We start from the raw sequence: 21,242 nt of genomic DNA, 5'->3' as shown, positions 1-21,242 counted from the left end.
CTAAAAGTTACATTTGTGTCTTGTTTCATTTACAGCATAAAACATACTAGTTAAGTCAAGTATATTCACACTTATACTAGTAGTATATGTATATAGTGCTCCACCAGGCTTGGTCATAAAGCAGCTTTACAGAAAATCCAGGTCCAAGCCCCAGTGAGCAAGCCAAGGGGTGACAGTGGCAAGGAAAAACTAAGAGTAAGAGCAAGCAGCCTTCAGAGGAACGAAGACTCAAAAGGGGAACCCATTCTCCTCTGGTCGACACCGGATAGCAAAACAATAACATTACCAAAATAATATGAATAGAGAAGAGGATTTTACAATAAATGTACTATATTGAATATAATATAATATAATATATAATGTACAATATTGAATTAATAATTTTACATACAACCCCATTTCCAAAGAAGTTGGAACACTGTGCAAAATGTAAATAAAAACAGAATGCAATGATGTGCAAATCATTTAAACCCTATATTTAATTGGAAATGGTATAAAGACAGCATATCAAATGTTGAAACTGAGAAATGTCATTGTTTTTTGCAAAATATATGCCATTTTGAATTTGATGCCAGCAGCACATTTTAAAAAAGTTGGGACAGGGCATGTTTACCACTGTGTTGGGTTTAAATGATTTGCACATCATTGCATTCTGTTTTTGTTTACATTTTGCACAGCATCCCAAAGGGGTTGTAGAGAAAAAAAAAAAAAAGAAGGCTGTCATTGGACAGTATGTAGATTAACCAGTGCAATCTGGTGACTACTGTCAGTAGCGTATCATACTATTAAATATTGGTACTTTGTCATACTATTAAATATTAGTATCAGCGTGATTTTTGCTGGTACTGACAAATCTGTGGCACCTCAATATCAACTGATATTTTCAGCCAATGTATTGGATGTATCAGTTAAGCCATCATTTTCTTAATTATCTCCAAAATGTCCTGATGCCTAACAGAATCCACAATGCCAGCAGTATCTCTGTGCTGTAACAGCCTGTTACATGTAGCGTTTTCCTACCACCTAGTGGCGGATTTTGGCATACAGGTTCTGGTGTCATCACACAAGAAGTAAAGGAACCAGAAAGTGTGTTCATTGTTCAGTTACATGCTGATGAACTTCTCCACAATCTGTTTGCATCTGCTATCATCTGTTGTCTTTCGTGGCATCGTCTGTATGTATATTCTTACTATAATGTTTACCCTTACGTATGTTTAGATATTTGTTGAGTTTATGCTGTTTCTATGCTATTTTGCTTAGTTGAATATAGCATCTGTAAGCAAGCTTTTATCATGCACTGATAATGTTAGCCTAGCTATTCAGTGTTACAGGGAGCAACTTATTCGTGTAAATGTCAATGATTAGAACACTCAACTAATTCGAGATGTATGTTTTATTCGTAGTTTCACAACTTCCAACGTCATTAAACCTGTGGACAACATTAACTGTCTTCAGAGTCGTGATGTAAAGAAAATGTTGACACTTGCTGTTAGTGCTCTCAGTCAGTAAGAGAGAAAGACAGTATAGTGAAAAGACGCCATTTAACAGACAAGCAACGCAGTTAGAAGATTGTGCTAACAGCCATCACACATCAACTACTTTAGTGACTGAGAATAAACATAGCTCATCTGCACAATGGAGACAAACCTTAAGACTAGGTCTCATGCCTCTGTGTCTGCAAGCTCCAGAGCATCATCCACTAGTGCTGCTGCTGCTGCAGCCAGGGCTAAAGCTGAAGCAGCCAAAACACGCTTGATGTACACTGAGAAAGAGATCAGAATGAGAATGGAGAAAGTTCAGCTAGAAGCGACAATGGAGATGCTGACCATAGAAAAGGAAATTGCTGTTGCCACAGTAAAGGCAGAGGCACTTGAGGCAGCAGCCACTATTAGTGAAGGAAGACTCAGCTGTAAGCTCCCAGTTGCTTCATCACCATTTGTGTCTGCCCAGCGCACACAAGATTACGTGGAGGAGCAAGCTAAGATATGTGAGGAAAGGAGTTTAGCACAAGAGGAGGATCCACCCTTTCAGGATGAGGCAAAGTGGTCACACACACAGCCATCTATGGTCAAGCCGGTATACAACCCTGAAAGCGTTATTCCACCTGCTGCAAATACTCTTGACTTCTCCCACACCCCAAGTAAACAGGAGTCTCCGAACCCTTTCCTTATATCAAACGTGGATTGCACTCCAACCCAGTTCAGCCAGCCTCTTCACAGTGTTACATTCAAAAATGAGGAGGAATGTCTTCCGTCCTGTCCACAGAACCAATCAATACTTTATTCTCCACATAGCAACACCAATGCTAGGTCTTTTCACCCTCACAGTTATATGCAACAGCCCACTCATGCTGCTGATTCCCACATGACAGACTTTGTGAGATTTCTAGCACGACGTGAACTCACTACTGGTCTGCTTCAATTTAATGATCAGCCAGAGAGCTACAGGGCTTGGAGGCATTCTTTTCTGAATGCAGTAAGAGGTTTGGATCTGACATGTACTGAAGAAATGGATCTTCTTGTCAAATGGATTGGAAAAGAGTCTGCTGAGCATGCAAAGCGCATAAGATCCATACATATAAACCAGCCAGCAAAGGGGCTGAAGATGATATGGAGCAAACTGGATGAATGCTATGGCTCAGCAGAGGTAATCGAGAAAGCTCTGTTCCAGAAACTAGACAGTTTCCCCAGAATCAGCAACAAAGATTACTCAAAACTGAGGGATCTTAGTGACTTGTTGATGGATTGGATGCCGCTAAAGCAGAGGGAGATCTTCCTGGCCTTTCCTATCTCGACACAGCCAGAGGTGTCGACCGCATCGTTCAAAAACTTCCAAATGGCTTACAGGAAAAGTGGCAGTCCCATGGATCCTATAAACAATAACATCTAGCTGCATTTCCTCCTTTTTCTGTCTTCGATGCCTTTCTTTACCAGCAAGCTCAGATTAGAAATGACCCAAGTTTCATGCTTACAGGTCAAACAGACTCCAACAAAATGGATAAACCTCCATGGAGAGCTAGCAGATCGAAGGAGGTTTCTGTCCACAAAACAGACATGTCACCAGTTGCCTGCTCAAATCAAGACAGAACAAAAAAGAAACTGGATGATCCTGACAAGACATGTCCTGTCCACAATAAGCCACATTCTCTACAGAAGTGCCGCGCATTTCGTGCAAGATCCATAGAGGAGCGCAAGAACTTCCTGAAAAAGAATGGTATCTGTTTTAAGTGTTGCATCTCCACAGCACACACTGCCAAAGAATGCCAAAGCACTATAAAGTGCACTGAATGTGGTAGTGGTCTGCACCCTTCTGTTCTCCATCCACCGCTGTGGGGCAAAGATACACACCCCTCCTCAGAGCATGGCGGGAAGCCGAAGTCCACACAAACACCAGAGGTCACTAATCAGTGCACGCAGGTTTGTGGAGGAGATATTACAGACAGGTCCTGCTCAAAGATCCTTTTAGCCAAAGTGTATCCTGAAGGATGCCGTGACCAGGCGATGAAAGTATATGTTATCCTGGATGAACAAAGCAATAGGTCTTTGGCTCGCTCTGACTTCTTTGACACATTCAACGTGCAAGGCCCTTCATCATACACTCTGAAAACTTCATCATACACTCTGAAAACCTGCTTGGGTGTGAGTGAGTATATGGGCAGGGCAACCTCTGGCTTCTACATTGAGTCACTAGATGGTAAAACCATTCAACGTTTACCAAGATTGCTGGAATGCAATGAGATACCAGACAATAGAGCGGAGATTCCAACGCCCAGTGCTGCCTCCTTCTATTTTCACCTGAAGCCAATAGCTCACCTCATTCCAGAACTGAAGCCCAATGTGCCCATCATGCTTCTGCTTGGCCGTGATGTCATCAGACTCCACAAGGTTCGTAAGCATGTCAGTGGTCCACCAGATGCTCCCTATGCCCAGAAGCTCGATCTAGGGTGGGTGGTAATGGGTAATGTCTGTTTGGGGAATGCTCACAAGCCACTACGTGTGACCACCCTCTTCACAAATGCCCTAGAACAAGATCGTCCTACTCTCTTCGAGCCCTGTCCTAGTATCCTCAATGTGAAGGAGAAATTCTGCCCCAAATCTTCGCAGTCTGTTAATGCATGTCTTGGAGAACCACTTACCTGTGAAGGTGATGGCTTAGGCTGTAATGTGTTCCAGCTGACAGGCAATGATAACAAGAAGGCTCCATCCATTAATGAACTCACTTTCATGGCAATAATGGAACAGGACCTAAAAAAGGATGACAGCAATAGCTGGATAGCTCCTTTGCCTTTCAGGCGTCCAAGACCGCGGCTTCCTGATAACAAATCTCAGGCTTTTAACCGCTTCTTCTTCCTCAAACGAAATCTTGAGAGGAAGCCAGAGATGAGTAAACACTTTTTCTCATTCATGGGAAAGATATTAGAGAATGGACATGCTGAGGTTGCCCCTCCGCTCAAGGAAAATGAGGAACAATGGTATCTACCTACCTTTGGCGTGTACCATCCAAAAAAGCCTGGTAAAATCCGTGTTGTGTTCGATTCCAGCACCCAGTATGGTGGGGTATCTCTCAATGACGTCCTCTTGAAGGGGCCAAACCTCAATAACACGCTCTTGGGTGTCCTCATCAGATTCCGCAAAGAAGCTGTTGCTGTGACGGCAGATATTAAGCAGATGTTCTACTGCTTCCGTGTACGGGAACAAGACAGGAATTCTTACGTTTCCTATGGTTCCAAGACAATGATCCTGCTCAAGATGTTATTGAGTATCATATGACTGTGCATGTCTTTGGGAACAGTCCCAGTCCAGCAGTTGCCATCCACTGCCTAAGAGAGTCCGTGAAAGATGGAGAACCACACTATGACCCTGGGGTGGAGCAGTTCGTTAACCGTGACTTTTATGTTGACGATGGGCTAAAGTCACTCCCCACTGCTGAAGGCATAATCAGTCTGCTGAAAAGGACACAGGATGTTCTTGCAAAGTTCAACCTGAGAATGCACAAAATTGCCTCTAACAGCAAAAAGGTAATGGATGCCTTCCTACCTCAAGATCGTGCTGATGACCTGAAAGACTTGGACTTGGGCTCAGATATCCTATGGTACAGCACAGCCTGGGCCTTAATTGGGATCTGAAGACTGACAGGTTTATCTTTAAAGTTGATATTGAAGAGAAGCCCTTCTCATGTCGGAGTGTCCTGTCAGTGGTAAATGGAGTGTATGACCCTCTTGGCTTCATTGCTCCCATCACAATTCAAAGCAAACACATTCTGAGAGAGCTCACTCAAGAGAAATGTGACTGGGATTCGCCATTGCCAGAGGAGATGTTAGACCAGTGGACATCTTGGAAAGACTCTTTAAAGGACCTCAGTCACCTGCATATTTTGAGACCCTATACCAAAGCTTCTCCCTCTGAGGCCACGAGAGCTGAGTGTGTTTTCAGATGCATCAACAAAGGCAATAGCAGCAGTTGCTTACCTGACAGTGATTGAAGAAAGCGGGAATTCTCACACAGGGTTCGTTATGGGCAAAGTGAAGCTGGCTCCCCGGCCTGAACACACAGTCCCTAGGTTGGAGCTCTGCGCTGCTGTGCTGGCGGTGGAGTTGGCAGATCTCATCTTGTCTGAGCTTGATATGACCCACTTTCCTGACGCAAGCTTCCAGAGAATCTCTTGGACTGGACACCTTTGAGCTTGTTGACCCAAATACAGATGCTGAAGTCCGTTTTCAAGTCTCCACTTTCAACACACAGGCTGCTCTTCAACAACTTGGATCCCAGCGTTTCTCCAGGTTTTCCACATGGCGGTCTCTAAATCGTGCACTTAGCAATGTCAGTCATATCTCTCACAGCTACCACAGCAACCCAGATAAAGGAGGCAACAGCTGCAGAAGATGGCACTTGTGTCAACAAGCACACACAGCTGAACAGCTCGGTCAGTCCAAGAGCATAATTATCAGGGCCGTCCAGGAGGACACATATGCTGACGAATTGGCTTGTTTGAGAAAGGGTGAGAAGATTCCTCAAAAGAGTCCTCTTAAAAACTTGGACCCCTTCATTGATGGACAGAACCTTCTCAGAGTCGGGGGTCATATAAACGAAGGAGTGTTTAGGGTAGAAGAAAAGAACCCTCTGATAATTCCTGGTAAACACCATATCTCAACACTGTTGATTAGACACTACCATAAACAGACTTCACACCAGGGACGCCTCTTCACAGAAGGTGCCATCTGTACGGTTGGCTATTGGATCATCGGTGCGAAGAGATGTGTGAGCAGCATTATCCACAATTGTATTACCTGTCGCAAACTCCGCGGCAGACCTGAGATGCAGAAGATGGCTGATCTGCCGGCCGACCGTCTATCCATGGAACCTCCTTTCACTAATGTGGGCTGCGATGTGTTTGGTCCATGGGACATTGTTGCACGTCGGACAAGCGTCCCCTTCAGCTCCTTCTGACGACTCTGGAACCAAAGACCTTTTCAAACGACAATGGCGCCAAGTACAGCACCTGGCTCAAACTTTCTGGAGCAGATGGAGGAAGCATTACCTTTCTTCTTTGCAGCCGAGGAGGAAATGGCAATCCACTCAGCCTAACATTGAGCCTGGAAGCATGGTACTTCTCAAAGATCAGCAGCTGGAAAGGAATGAATGGCCCTTGCGAATTGTCACCCAGGTCTTTCCCAGCAAGGATAATAATGTTCGCAAAGCTGAGATTAAGGTCTCCCGTCAGGGTGGGACTAAACTGTATCAGAGACCGTTGTCAGAATTAATTCTTCTTCTACCTGCTCACTAGGACCTATTATTCTCAGTTCTTGTGTAATTCGAATGGCATTTAATAATGCCAGGTGGGGAGTGTGCTGTAACAACCTGTTACATGTAGCGTTTTCCTACCACCTAGTGGCGGATTTTGGCATACAGGTTCTGGTGTCATCACACAGGAAGTAAAGGAACCAGAAAGTGTGTTCATTGTTCAGTTACATGCTGATGAACTTCTCCACAATCTGTTTGCATCTGCTATCACCTGTTGTCTTTCGTGGCATCGTCTGTATGTATATTCTTACTATAATGTTTACCCTTACATATGTTTAGATATTTGTTGAGTTTATGCTGTTTCTATGCTATTTTGCTTAGTTGAATATAGCATCTGTAAGCAATGCTTCTATCATGCACTGATAATGTTAGCCTAGCTATTCAGTGTTACAGGGAGCAACTTATTCATGTAAATGTCAATGATTAGAACACTCAACTAATTCGAGATGTATGTTTTATTCGTAGTTTCACAACTTCCAACGTCATTAAACCTGTGGACAACATTAACTGCCTTCAGAGTCGTGATGTAAAGAAGATGTTGACACTTGCTGTTAGTGCTCTCAGTCAGTAAGGGAGAAAGACAGTACAATCTCATAATAGGAAAGAGTTGTTTTTCTGCGTGATCATTCCTCATTTTCCCAATTTACCCAGTTTTGATGTTTATGTTCTGGTTTTGCTCTGACTAGAATTCAGCTAATGACATTTAGCAAACTCCAGGTGTCTTTTTGGTTTAATGAAAGAGCTTTCTTTTGGTATGTCTTTGAGAGATCTTGTTGGCCTGGAGGTGGCTTTAAAAAAACAGTTTAATATATTTAGAGTATAATGGTGGATTTAATGATTTTTTTTAGAACATGTACAATACTGTGCAAAAGTCAGAGACTATCCTTTTTCAATTTCTAGTCAATAAGCCATACATACAATTCATTTTTTTATTCGGCACCAGGAAAAAAAGCAGGAAACGTATATTTAATGCAATTACACAAAAGCCTCCACCAAGTATAATATCAAATCTATTATTGTATAATTTGTCTAAACTTTACTTTTGTGCACCCTGCTACCACTTTCACCGTTCCACCTTTCAGTCTTAAAACCAACCAGTTACAGCTGTGTGATTTTTTGAAGGGTAGCTGTGTCATTATTGTTCACACAAACATTTACCTAAACATAGCTTAGCTGCCTTAGAAATTTCTTTCTCATGTGCATCTAAAATGATTAAATGAGAGATTTCTGGGGAGATTGGACAGAAAATAGGCCACTTGCTTAAAGAAGTTAAAGAAAAATAATTTAAAAAACAAAAAGTTCTAAAATTGAATTAAAACATATAGAAAACCTAATAGCCGTGCAAGATCTGATAGACCACCAAAACTGTCACTATCACATAAACAGTACTTAAAGCTTTCATCTTTGAGAAAGAGAAGAAAAATAGGCTGTACTCTTTCTTCAGATCTGGAAAAACAAAATCCACACGTTTTCTGTCCATCATTGTGAGAAGACAACTCAACGCTATGGGTCTGAATGTATGTGAAAGGAAAAAGAAGAAAATTTGCACTAGAGCACCAAACCTAGATGTCTGAAATGTGGAGTAAGGATTATGGATGCATTACTCTAAATTCGAGATCTTTAGAAGTAACAGAGGCCAGTACATTGTATTGGCAGACTTTTCGAAACATGTCAACAATTATCAGTCAAGCATTGTTGAGAATGAGTACAAGTTTGTGGAGTCTGGGATTGGAGATTTGTTTTTTGATTGCAAGTGTCATAAATGCTGAACAGTACAAACAAATATTAATACATCATGCAATACCCTGTGGAAAAGCTTTGGAAAGAAAGTGATTCTACAGCAGCATAACAACACCAAACACACTACTGATTTTTTTTTATGAAAAACTGAAAGCAAACCTCTCGAAGAGAATGAAAGCTGTAATAAAGGTAAAGAGTGAACACAGTAAATGCTCTAAAATTCATAATATATTTACAACCCCATTTCCAAAAAAGTTGTGATGCTGTGAAAAATGTAAATAAAAACAAAATGCAATCATGTGCAAATCATGTAAACCCTATATTTCATTGAAAATGCTTCAAAGACAACAAATCAAATGTTGAAACTGATTGTTTTTTGAAAAATATATGCCCATTTTGAATTCAATGCCAGCAATACGTTCCAAAAAAGTTGGGATGGGGGCAACAAAAGGCAGGTAAAGTTGTGTAATGCTTAAAAAAATATCTGGTGGTTAATTGGCAACAGTTCAGTAACATGAGGCTGAGTCTTTCAGAAGTAAAGATGGGGAGGGGTTCATCACTCTGTAAAAGACTGCACGATCAAAAAGTGCAACAATTCAAGAATGTTTCTCAACGTAAAATAGTAAAGAACTTTTGCTTTTCATCACCTATGGTACATAATAGCATTAAAAGATTCTGAAAATCTGGAGAAATCGCTGTATGCAAGGGACAAGGCTGAAAACCAGTATTTGCTGGCCATGATCTTTGGGCCTTCAGGCAGTACTGCATTAAAAACAGACATTATTCTGTAGTGATTCTGTAGCTGAAATATATAAAATCCTATATAAAACAAGAATAGGAAAACATTTCACTTTCAAAACTACAGCAGTTGGTTTCCTCAGTTCCCAAATGCTGAGTGTTGTTAAAAGAAGAGGTGATGAAACACAGTGGTAAACATGCCCCCATTCCGACTTTTTTGGAACGTGTTGTTGGCATCATATTCAAAATGGCCAAATATTTTTCAAAAAACAATCAAATTTCTCAGTTTCAACATTTGATTTGTTTTCTTTGTACTATTTTCAATGAAATATAAGGTTTAAATTAGTTGCACATCATTGCATTTTGTTTTTATTTACATTTTGCACAGCATCCCAACTTTTTTGGAAATGGGGTTGTAGTTGTTGAGGCTTGTGTACAATTTTCTATTAAATACGTTTCCTGCTTTTTTGACACGTGAATATCTTGTTCTTAATATCCATTTTGAGTGGAAATAAATGGGAGGGTGGTCTCTGACTTTTGCATAGTACTGTAGCTTTTGGTTTTTTTGTGACTTATGTAAATGGTCAACAACTCGAGACATTCTACTGTGAGATTTTTTGCACTTTTTCTCGTTAAAAGATGTGTTTGTGAATAGGACATGCATACAGACATGCATCTTTATGCAACACTGAAAAGCAAAGGGTGTTAGATGTCTCTCATTTCTGAGAGAGAAATTAGCTATGTAGGAGCCTATTCAAAGCAGATCTTTGATTCAGTACATCACATTCTTCTGACAAAGTGAATATAACTAATAATAACAGCAATAATAATGATAATTTTCCATTTATTAGAATAGGCTATTCTGTGAACTCACACATACATTTGCGGTTGTAAGTAGAACCTACATCAACCTGGTAAATTATACATGACTTTCAGAAATTGCTTTAGGTTCATTATCTTAGGTAATATCTGGTATTAAAGGTGTGAATACCCTGTATGGCTCATTAAATATTTCAGAATGTCTGGAAAAAGTAGGATGATTAGAGTAGACGATGATTACAGTGAAGAAAAGGGGTTCAGTTTGCTTTTTGTCACAGTCTTCAAAAGGACGCTTCTTGGCTTTACAGCTAGAAAAGGGAGGCTCTTATTTTATGCCCCTGGTCTATGTTAGCTATATATCAGCTTGAGGTTGATTTGCACCTAAGTCAGCCAGAAACGGCTTGATTAATCACCACTCTGCCCACATGAAAGGCTGGAAAAAGTTGTATTTCTCTGGAACAAAGAGCTTAGACAGATAAATAGGCATGTGGGTGTTTGGAGACACAGAAAACTTGTATAATAAACCCTGGTGGAAAACCCCAGCATGTCCTTTCCATCTCTTTCTGTCCTTACTTTTACATCCCTGTTTATTGATGCTTCTACTCTGAAAAGCCTGCATTCTAGTACCCTGTGGTAAATCATTGTGTCATCTGCTGTAACAAGTAGCACACTCATTCTTTTAAGGATCTCTTGTGACATTCTGGGTAGTTTCTTCATGGTGTATATTCTGAGTTACTTTTTAGTTTATTGAATACTAACAGGATAACACTGCTGCCTCACATTTAAACCTTTAGTCTGTAACTCTAAGTGTATTTGGGACCACATTTCAGTTCCTCACTCTCATAACTAACTAACTTACATATTACTTTCTTAGTAGTTAGTGAATAATTCATAGTAGTCACTAGAGCTCTTGAAGTGACTCATTTTTAGCACCACAGTATTTAATACCACTGGAAAAAAATGGTGCAGAGGGGTCCATAAACACAAGCTTGTTTTGTGCCAGCAGCAAAGTGATACAGCCCTAAATTGCTTGTTTCTGTAACCTTTTATTTTTACTCTAATGAAGAGTGGGAGTGTGTTTTGTGCATGATTCTACTGGCATGCTGCTTGCAGCAAGTGGCAAATAAATAGACTTGAAGCATAAAATTGTGCTTGCGTATACCAGCTTGGCTAGTATAAAGGCCATTTTGATTATCCATCCAAGTTCACACTAGCAGGTGACAACGTGACAAGCATCTAGTCATCTCCTATAGAAATATGCAATTTGTAGTCATGATTTAGTGTCAAGTGGCAAACAACACGGTGGCACAGCAACAAGTCAAGCTGAAAGTTAACTCTCAACTAAACTATCATAATTTAACTACATAGTTAAACAATGATTTGGTAAAGCGACAATCTAAATGTTCGGCTCATACTAAATCCTTGGACCAAACATATACATGGGGCTCTGAGGTTCCCAGCCTCTGGTCTCTGAAACTTTTATTCCTACTAGCATTTCATTCCTATTACCAATAGTATTGGACAAAAAAAGACAAACTTGTGAACTTATAACAGCACTTCATGATTTAAACAACGTGTTATTTTAAGCAATACTTTTTTTCATATTTGTGTCAGTAGCTCAATAGATTACACATCCATGCACAACAAGAACAGCCTCAAACACACCCACAAAAGACAAACTTTAGGCAACATGTTCACTGACTTGTTGCCTCCTAATGTGAATGTAATGAGTGTAGTGCACTCATTATGTTCTGCCGCAGAAGGGGTTACTGTCTAAAATAGGCTTCCCTTTACTGAACTGTGTTTTCATGTGGTTGTAGTGGTGACACTGCTGTTAGCATGCTACCTTTAGGGTGTTGCAGTGTTGTGGTGCAGCCCTAGAAAGTACTGAATAATAAGCCTAGGGAGAAAGGAGTTAATAAATGTAGAGTCTTCTATATGAGCTCCTGACATATCAGCCTATTTTTGGTTCCTCCGCAGGAATCATCTCAGTGAATAGCCGCAGAACACCCTTCACTGCCACTGGGGAAAATGAGATTCTGGACCTGGAAGGGGACCTTTATCTGGGAGGTCTTCCCGACAACCGGGCTGACCTGGTCCTGCCCACGGAACTGTGGACCGCTATGCTGAACTACGGCTATGTGGGCTGCATTCGGGACCTTTTCATTGATGGGCGCAGCAAAGACATCCGACAGATCGCAGAGGCCCAGAACAGGGCTGGGATCAAGTCCTCCTGCAGCAAAGTAAGCGGCAAGCAATGTGACAGCAACCCCTGCAAAAATAATGGTGTCTGCAAAGAGGGCTGGAACCGCTTTATCTGTGACTGCACTGGAACTGGATACTGGTCCAGAACCTGTGAAAGAGGTAAGTGGCATTCGGACTCTTTCAAACCTATTAGCCTATTAAAATGAATATTTCAGTGTTTTTCAATCTTATATCTATCTGCCACATCTGTATTGTATGGCTGGTTACCATGGACAATAATGTTAATGCATTTCCCAATACTTTTTTCTCATGAAACACATTTATAATCACTATAGCATCTGCTTTTTGGCTTCTATTATAAACAGGTTTAGATGTCAGTAGGTCTTCTGTTCCCTTGTAAGAAAGGGAAATTATTGTCTGCAGTAATTGACTAGACACTACAGATGGAGCAGATAGAGATTAGGCTGAAAAATCCTGGAGCATTCTTTCAAGACAGGTTCTTTTGAGAGCAGTTTATGATTGGCTATGCAGATGTCAACTGACTGGATTGTTGCATTGGACCTTCTTCTCTTTTCCTTCCTGTGATCCATTTTTTCCCAATTTTAGAATTCAATGCTGTTTCATTGATAGAAATATGGGAGAATGCTTTTTACATAAATATACTAGAAATAATATGGTTGTATTTGACTCTGTTGTTAGTCAAAGTTCAGAAATGAGAGGTGCATCTGGGCTTAGACTTCATACCTAACTAGCATTTGGAATTTGAATAGAAAGAGTGCACATCAGCCTGGAGACTCGTATAGACATTTAGTTAGTATCTTTATTCACTGTTGTGTAGAAAAAGTGAACCTGGCCTCTTCTTCAGCAACAGAGGTCCAAAAGGAATGTGTAACTCATGGGATTTGATTTTATTTGTGTAACCTTTCCTGGGGGGTTTAATAGGATTTCTCTTTTTACTCTTAGCACATTTTGTATTTCCTCTTTCTGTTCAGGGATACTCCAGCAACTTAAATTGAACTCAACTCGGAGTCTGAAATGGCCTTGTGGAGTGTGTATTAAGGAGCGAGGCTGCATTAAGTTTTTATGACATTTTGTAGATAGCTGGGCACTCTGAGCTATTGGGGGATGCTATCTTTGTATTGCATAGGAGGATTGTTTTTTTTGTTATTGTTGTTGCTGTTGTTATTTTACAGGGTATTTCCAGGGCTTTTGTCAGGTGGGTTTAGCTCCATTATAGGAGCCAGAGCCGTAGACTGATAAAAGGGATGATGCTGGACAACAAGGATTTGACAAACTTGACAAACTTAGCATTGCTAGTTTGTTGACTTCTGCAAAAAGTGCAATAAGGCATGTTACGTTAATGACTGACAACTTTTAATTTTAAGCAGGAATTAGGTCTGGATGATATCTAAAAATAACTACCATGATATTTATGTTCTTGTGAAGACATTAGGGTTATTGATTATATCCCCCTGTTTAACATCAATTAATATAATGAAAATCACACATTATTTACTTTAATACTTTACAACTCATGTGTTACTTCAAACAAGTGCATTCAGAAAAGAAAGAAATATTCTAAGTTAGATCTCCTAATCTCATTTACTTCTCCTAGTCATGGCTTAGTCCTGTTTGAAATCAGTGTGAGCCTATATCAAAATATTATCTCACAGATGATGTTTGATTCATCGCACTCCCGTCTTTTTACATAAGTTAATAAGATTTTATAATTTTCTTATGTAGCTCTTCTAATACAGGAATGTTACAGCAGTCTGTTAGTGTAGAATGCCTTACTTTTCCTGAGATATTCTTTTGAAAGGCATTTTCCTTTGGTGTTTCTTCCCTTTTAAAAGAGGTGCTCAAAAGTGACTTGCATGCTAATAGTCCCCCTGCTGAATAAAATTCATTTTTTTTTTAATCATTGTAGTGGATTCTCTCTGGAATTTGGCTATAGATGCCTATGGAAAATCATATTTTCATTATTTTACAAATTAGCTGAACCTTCGGGACACAAGCTGTAATTCCATGTGTCAAACCATGTGCCCAACACAATCCCATCTGTTTCACAATGTGCTGCACTACAGTCCCCAGCATGCACTGCAACATTATGTACTCGCCAACAACAAACTATGGTTAAACCTAAATTCTACACAATTCTACGCAATTCCACACCAGTCATAGCGCCAAATGCACTAGCTGCATTTCAGATGCAGTTCAACCAATATAAGCACTTAATGTCAACTTAGCAGCTCACAACCTGAGCCAGGATGCCAGGTGTGTCGTTCAAGCAGATAGGTCCTGGGGACATTTAAATTTTGAAAATTTGGAGTTTTGATGTAATATTTCAAGGTCTACTACAAGTGCCTATACTTTACTATTGAAGTAAAGAATAAACAATGGCCATTTCGGGTTATAGCACAACATTAATTAAAAATGAAATAGATTTGAGGGTTTTTTTTTATATGACCCTTTTACTCGTTGAGTTTGACATCCCTTGACAAAGCTGAAAATGTTCCTCAAAGGATGTCACGTTTCTTTTACCATAGCATAATGGCTTATTTTTAATGTCCTGTAATAATGTATAATGTATTGTCTTTAGGCACTTCATGATTTGATTAGGTTTTGATTCAGGGCGTCATATGATTATAACATGATTTATTTAGATTTTTCATTTCTCTATCCTACTTTAGGATTTTTTTCCCATATTTGTCCATATTCACAAGTAGCATTAGCTTAGTTAGGATCTGAATGTAGCCTAAACATGGTGCACATCTATAGGCATATTAGGTTAACTAAAAAACGTATTTGATCTGTTTTTTTTCTTTACCATCATACATAACATATAAGCCTATAGTGTTTACTTTTCATCTCAAATGCTTGGAACTGTTGCAAATTGAACTTTGTAATTTTTGCTTAAGCTTAAGTCTGATTATGTTTATATGCATCAATGCAGATCTTTTAAGAGATGCAGCTAAGAATTAATCATTTTTCCCAGCTCTATTGAAGTGATGGTTTAATTTGAGGTGAATTTAAAATGCTATGCAGAAAAGGAGCAGTGGTTTCCAAATGAAAAGAAAAGATCCTCGCAGGCAGCGGTTAACAGGAGAGAGCGGAGAGTGCTGTCCGATCACGTTAACCTTGCCTGAGTCCTGGAGAGTACTCTATTTTTGAAACACTCAGAGGCCTGTGTGTGTATGTGTGTGTGGATGTGTTAACATGGCGCTGCACCACTGTCTTTGCCATTCCACCTGCAGTCAAGAACATGCAGTCACATGTTACTGCCGACCTCTCCCACTTCCTTCTCCTTCTTCCTCCCTTACTGCACTGCAGCACACCTCCTCTGTCTCCTCTATCCTCCTCCTCCTCATTTTACGAATCCATATGTACCAGCCTCATGGGGATGTTTATATTAGCATATAGGCCTGCTTGGTCCAGATGAATGGGCATGTGACAGCTTCACCAGAGTAAGGTAGATGTATACAGTGTAGCCAATAAAGCAATAAACCACTTGAGGCTGTGCATTACAGTGATTTTATCACAAGTAAAGGTGTTATTAGACATGACGCGAAGGCCATGAGTTAATAAACTGTATCTCAACCTCAAGTGGCTTTTTTTAGAAGACGGTGGACATATATGATTAAAAAAAATAGTAAAGAATCTGTTATTATAATTTGCTTGGATTCAAGCCCTGTCCCATTTATTGGCACCACTGGCTGGCTATAAAACGGTGCCTTTTTTGTTCATCAGTCTAATGATATTTTGGAAAAATATCATATACATACACACACACACACACATATATATATATATATATATATATATATATATATATATATATATATATATATATATATATCCATGTTACGTTTTACCCCATGCTAGTTTGTGCCCCTTTCTTTCCTATGGTAACTGTAAAATCTGGGCCTCCTCAAGAAGAGGAAATAGCTAAGCTAACACACTGACAGATAGAAACTAATGTATTGTTTATTTGTTTATCTGTATTTATTCAGAAGTTAGTGTTAAAAAAATAAATGTTTACTTTTCAGATAAATGGCTTTGCCTACCAGGTCTTAGATGCCTTTTGCACAGGAGTGTTTATCAGTACCAGTGATAAAGAGTGATGAACCAAAGATGAGATTTAAAACTTTAAGGAAAAAGCAGAATGTCAGTATTTCTAGTTAAATTACTAAAAAGTTCTTTCTTAATGTACATCCTAAAAATAAAAGCAGCAGGACATTGTTTATCAAAACTGTATTATGTTTAACGTTATTATTAAGAAGCAAGAATGCACAAGTGAGCATAACAGCAAACAAAGCAGCAGACCACAGAAGACCAGTGGTGGCACAAAAACAAGCTGTTTTTGTTGATTGACATTATCTAGGGTGTAGGCATGGATGTCTCAGAGACTCCAAAACCACCTCATGTGAAATTATTATGTATGGCTCCAGTGAAGATGGCTGACTTGTCTTTATTGATGATGTGACTGCTAACAGCAATAGCAAAATGAATTCTAATGTACACAATATAGGGTGGTAATGACTGGTTGTAATGACACCAGTTTTACAATGCAATAGGTGTCACAATAGTACAAAACATATGGCAGCATTTGTTTTGCTTACATTTTTTGTTCAAAGTCCAATTAAAACAAGACGGTAGCATCTGGTGAAGGAATAACAAAAAAAATTAAATGCACACAAAGTGTAAGTGGTTTCGCTTGCAGTGCAGGAGAGTTTTTCCGTACTTTAGTGGTCGCTTTTAGGAATATCATTGTTCTGTCTGTATCACAAATATTTCAACGTGTATACTGCCTTACAGTGTCAAAAAGAATATTAATGTGCATACTGTAACACCCCTCATATCTGCTCAGATCCAAGCAAATGCCTCAAAAGCATGTTGATCTAACTACAGCAGCTCTGGAGTTTTTTAGGGCCAAAACTGTCGCCCGACCTGAACTCCACTGAACATGCACTTACTGAAGTCAAGACTGAAGACAAAAAGCCCCTAAAACAAGTAGGAACTGAAAATGACTGCATTACAGGCCTGGCAGAGCCTCGCCAGGGTAAATATATGGCGTCTAGGGATGTCTCTCAGTTTCAGATGTCAGGCAGTATTTTCACCAAACAGTGGCATTTTTTTTTAAAGGTGTCATTTGTAGAGTTAGAAATGAAGGAGGACGGCATGTTGGAAAAGCATTGTAACTCATATATATTTCACTCTATATAAACATAAATACCCTTAAATTAAAGTTGACATTCTGCTCTTCATAGTTATTGTTTCATTTTAAATCCAACATGCTGGAGACAGACAAAGCAACACAAATTGCATCACAAACAACTGCGCTTTATGCTGCAACATTGCTGATATGATAGACCTTTCATTCTTTTTCATTTTATTTGACAATGCCTGTAATTTACTCATGACTAGCGTGACTTTCTGACTGTAGATTTGATGTGAATTTGTATAACAGCATTCGGATATGCAGTGGCAAAAAGTTACTGTGTTGTAAGCTAATTCAATACTTCATTCTGTTCTCCTGACAATTCATCATTATTATTTTTTTTACAATTTATTTTCCTCTAACTTCCACTAAAAAATTATGGTGCATTGCCAGGAGCTGACTCATACTTGATCCTAGGGTCTCCCTGCAGGAAAGACACACACTCACACTTTATTTTTAGCCTCGTCATATTAAATTATGTTAAGCACAAATATTATGTATGAAATATAGATAAAATTATGTGAACTTTATATCCTCAAGAATGAAAAGTAGGTTACGATTATTTGATATACATGTTTGTGTTTATCCTTCTGGGTCGCGCAGGGTGCTGGAGTCTTTCCCAGTAGTCAGTCCTTCTGGGTTACTGCGAACCTATCTGGATGAAGTGGTTTATGATGAAGATGATGATGATGTTTGTGTTGATTTTTATTGCTATTGACTGCAAACATTCACATATAATCAAAAAGGATAATACTAAATCTTCTACTGCCTTATGTGGCAGAGCAAATATTCTACTCTTGTCTTAAAAAAAAACAAATGTCCTTTTACAAAACCCAGATGTTAATGAATGAATTAAAAAGTGCTACAGTGGTCAAAGGCAATTAGGGTTTTACCAAATCGTTGCCCACCCAAAATAAATAAATAAATAACTAAAAAAAAATGTTTTACATATGCAGTATACCTGCATGAAACTGTCTGGTTGCCAGTGCTGCAATTGAAATACTCTTATTGACTCACATTTAAACAAATACAAAAAAGAGGCAATTCTTGTTGTTCTTACATGTTTGAGTTTCAGGTTTTCAGCAAGCTTTCCATTTGCTCTCAGCCTCGGGTGCTGTATGGTAAAATAAGTGTGCACTCCCACTAATGGCAGACACTGTCTTGAGGCACACTGCAGTCCAGCTAACACTGGGAGAAAATATATGAAATTAAAGTATGTGAACTCTTCAAATGTAGTGCAATTATGATCCCATACTCTGCACTAGGGGTGTGCACAGCTAATCAAAAACTGGTTAAACTGTTCAAGGTGCCATTTCTAGCTAGGTTAACTATGAATAGCAGACATTAGCTAGGGGCTGTTCTCTCAACATGTACTTTTGTTACCTCTTCAGTGGTAAAACAATTCCCTTGGCTGTTTTTGCATAATAAAATATTTCCAAATGTACTTTAAAAATATTTCTAAATGTTCTTTAGTAATGTGTTACTAAATTTTCTTTTATCCTGTTATTTGTTAGCCTTCTTTCCCTATGGTAGTGCTATCACCTAAAAAAGTAAGAATAAAACCCTGCTATGGGGCATCAAGAAAGTGCCATTTTAAATGCAAGGTGTTGCTTAAAATGAAGCAAGATGCAATTTATAGGGGGTGTGAAAACCCATCTGTGTACATGCTACCTCTAGGTGATGTTATTAGGAAGCATAGTATAAATTTTCATAGCTATGCTGACGACACCCAGCTATACATTTCTATTCCTTCTGAAGATCAAGACTCTGTAGACAGACTGACCAGCTGTGTGTCAGATATTTCTCAGTGGATGTCGCAAAATTTTCTACAACTCATAAAAAAAACTGAAATATTGATTGTTGGTACAGAAACTCAGAGAAAAATGATTTATGAGAAACTTGTTTCTTTAGCTTTATATATCAAACCTGAAGTATGAAGCCTGGGTGTGATCTTAGACTCTGAGCTCTGTTTTACCCCACATGTAAACACAGTCACTAAAGTAGCTTTTTATCATTTAAGAAATATCGCTAAAGTTCGGCCTTTTCTGTCTCAGAGCGACGCAGAGAAACTTGTTCATGCATTCGTTACAAGCAGACTTGATCACTGTGATGCTCTTCTTACTGGACTTCCTAAGACAACTATACATCCCTTACAACTCGTACAAAATGCAGCAGCAGCAGCCTAACGAAAACAAAAAAGAGAGATCACAACAATCCCGTTTTAAAAGAGCTGCACTGGCTGCCTGTATCATTCAGGATAGATTTTATGGTTCTGCTACTAGTTTTTAAAGCTCAAAATGACCTAGCACCTGCTTACATCACAGAGTGTCTGTCTGTTTATGTTCCGGCACGTAATCTAAGATCTGCAGATAGTGGCCTTCTACAGAGACCCTCTGTAAAATACAGAAAACATGGAGAGACTCTTTCAGTTATTATGCCTCTAAACTGTGGAACTCAATTCCACCTTTTATTAGACAGTCAAGCTCAGTGCTCACTTTTAAGAATCACCAATCTGTTTAAATTAGCTTTTAACTAAAACTGTCTTGTGGTGTTTATCTTATAATTTAATCTTCATTTTCTTCTGATTCTAATTAAATACTAATGATCTCTTCTATAACCATGTTTTATCACCTGTCTGTAAAGCACTTTGAGCTGCCACCGGCATGAAGAATGCTATATAAATAAAAATTATTATTACTTAGTATAAAAGTGGAAGGTTTTAACTTACACGTAGAGTTTAAACATGAAGGCTGAAAGAATGCTTTCAGTCATGGTGCACATTGTTCCAAAACTTGTAGTGAAAAGAAGCATGCTTGAGAGATTTTGAAAAGTTGTCATCTGAACGCCCCCTAAATAATTTACTAACCTAAGCTGAGTACCAGTTTATCAGGTTGTCAGTTTGTGACTAAGAACAAGTCACACTTTTGTCCGAGTTTTAACTTTTGTCTTTCACCATGGTTAACCAAATATCTGTTCCTTAACTCTTATAGATACTTGATCACCTAGTCAGTCTAATTAGTTAGAATGCACAAGCTTACTGAAGCTGAGGCTGTAGTTAATATTTTCTTAATAGACTTGCAATTATTATATTATTTTTTCCCACAAAAACTTACATTTCATAAAATCACAAAACAATATATAAAAACCACATATCTGGGGAAACTACCTATCCCTAACACATGTACTCCAGAGTACAGTGCTGGAGTACAGAGTCTGAAAGGATGTGTAGCACTCAAAGTTGGTACTAGGACAAAATTTGTGGTAGAACACAAACCTGACGTCTGGAGATGTGGATTAAGGTTTCATAGACTCATGAGACTAAATTTCTAACTGAAATTACTTGGATGGTGAGACGCATAAAATACAACTGACTTGTTAGACTGAATTTGCAGGTTTTTATAAGAAACATGGAAAAATATCCCTACCTATTTCTCTGAAAAACTGAAAGCAAGTCTCAAAAGAATGGAAAAAGAATGGAAGCTGTTATAAAAGCAAAACTGAAAACATTAAAAATTAATAAATTTGAACGTTGAGGCTTCCAGGGCTACTGCCCTTGGCTACCGCAACCCTAGCTGGATCAGGTGGTTTAAGATGATGATGATGATGATGATGATGATGATGTTGAGACTTCTGTATAATTTTTTGTTATACATGTTTGCTCTTTTTCCTGGCACTGAAATTCCAGTTTGACTGGAAATGAATAAATACAGGTTGGCATCTGA

The 21,242-nt window shown here is 38.9% G+C and overlaps 1 protein-coding gene across 1 annotated transcript in view; it reads left to right on the top strand.

Annotated features, from left to right (window-relative positions):
* Positions 1-21,242, top strand: part of nrxn3b (neurexin 3b) — a 308,570-nt gene that overhangs the window by 85,991 nt on the left and 201,337 nt on the right. Inside the window, exon 8 of the mRNA XM_036582439.1 lies at positions 12,078-12,461. Coding sequence (XP_036438332.1) covers positions 12,078-12,461 — 384 coding nt within the window. The remainder of the gene's footprint in view (positions 1-12,077; positions 12,462-21,242) is intronic.

This window comes from Colossoma macropomum, unplaced genomic scaffold (genome assembly GCF_904425465.1).
Source record: "Colossoma macropomum unplaced genomic scaffold, Colossoma_macropomum, whole genome shotgun sequence".
In the NCBI taxonomy this organism is placed as follows: domain Eukaryota; kingdom Metazoa; phylum Chordata; class Actinopteri; order Characiformes; family Serrasalmidae; genus Colossoma; species Colossoma macropomum.
This window is presented reverse-complemented; position numbering and strand designations above follow the sequence as displayed.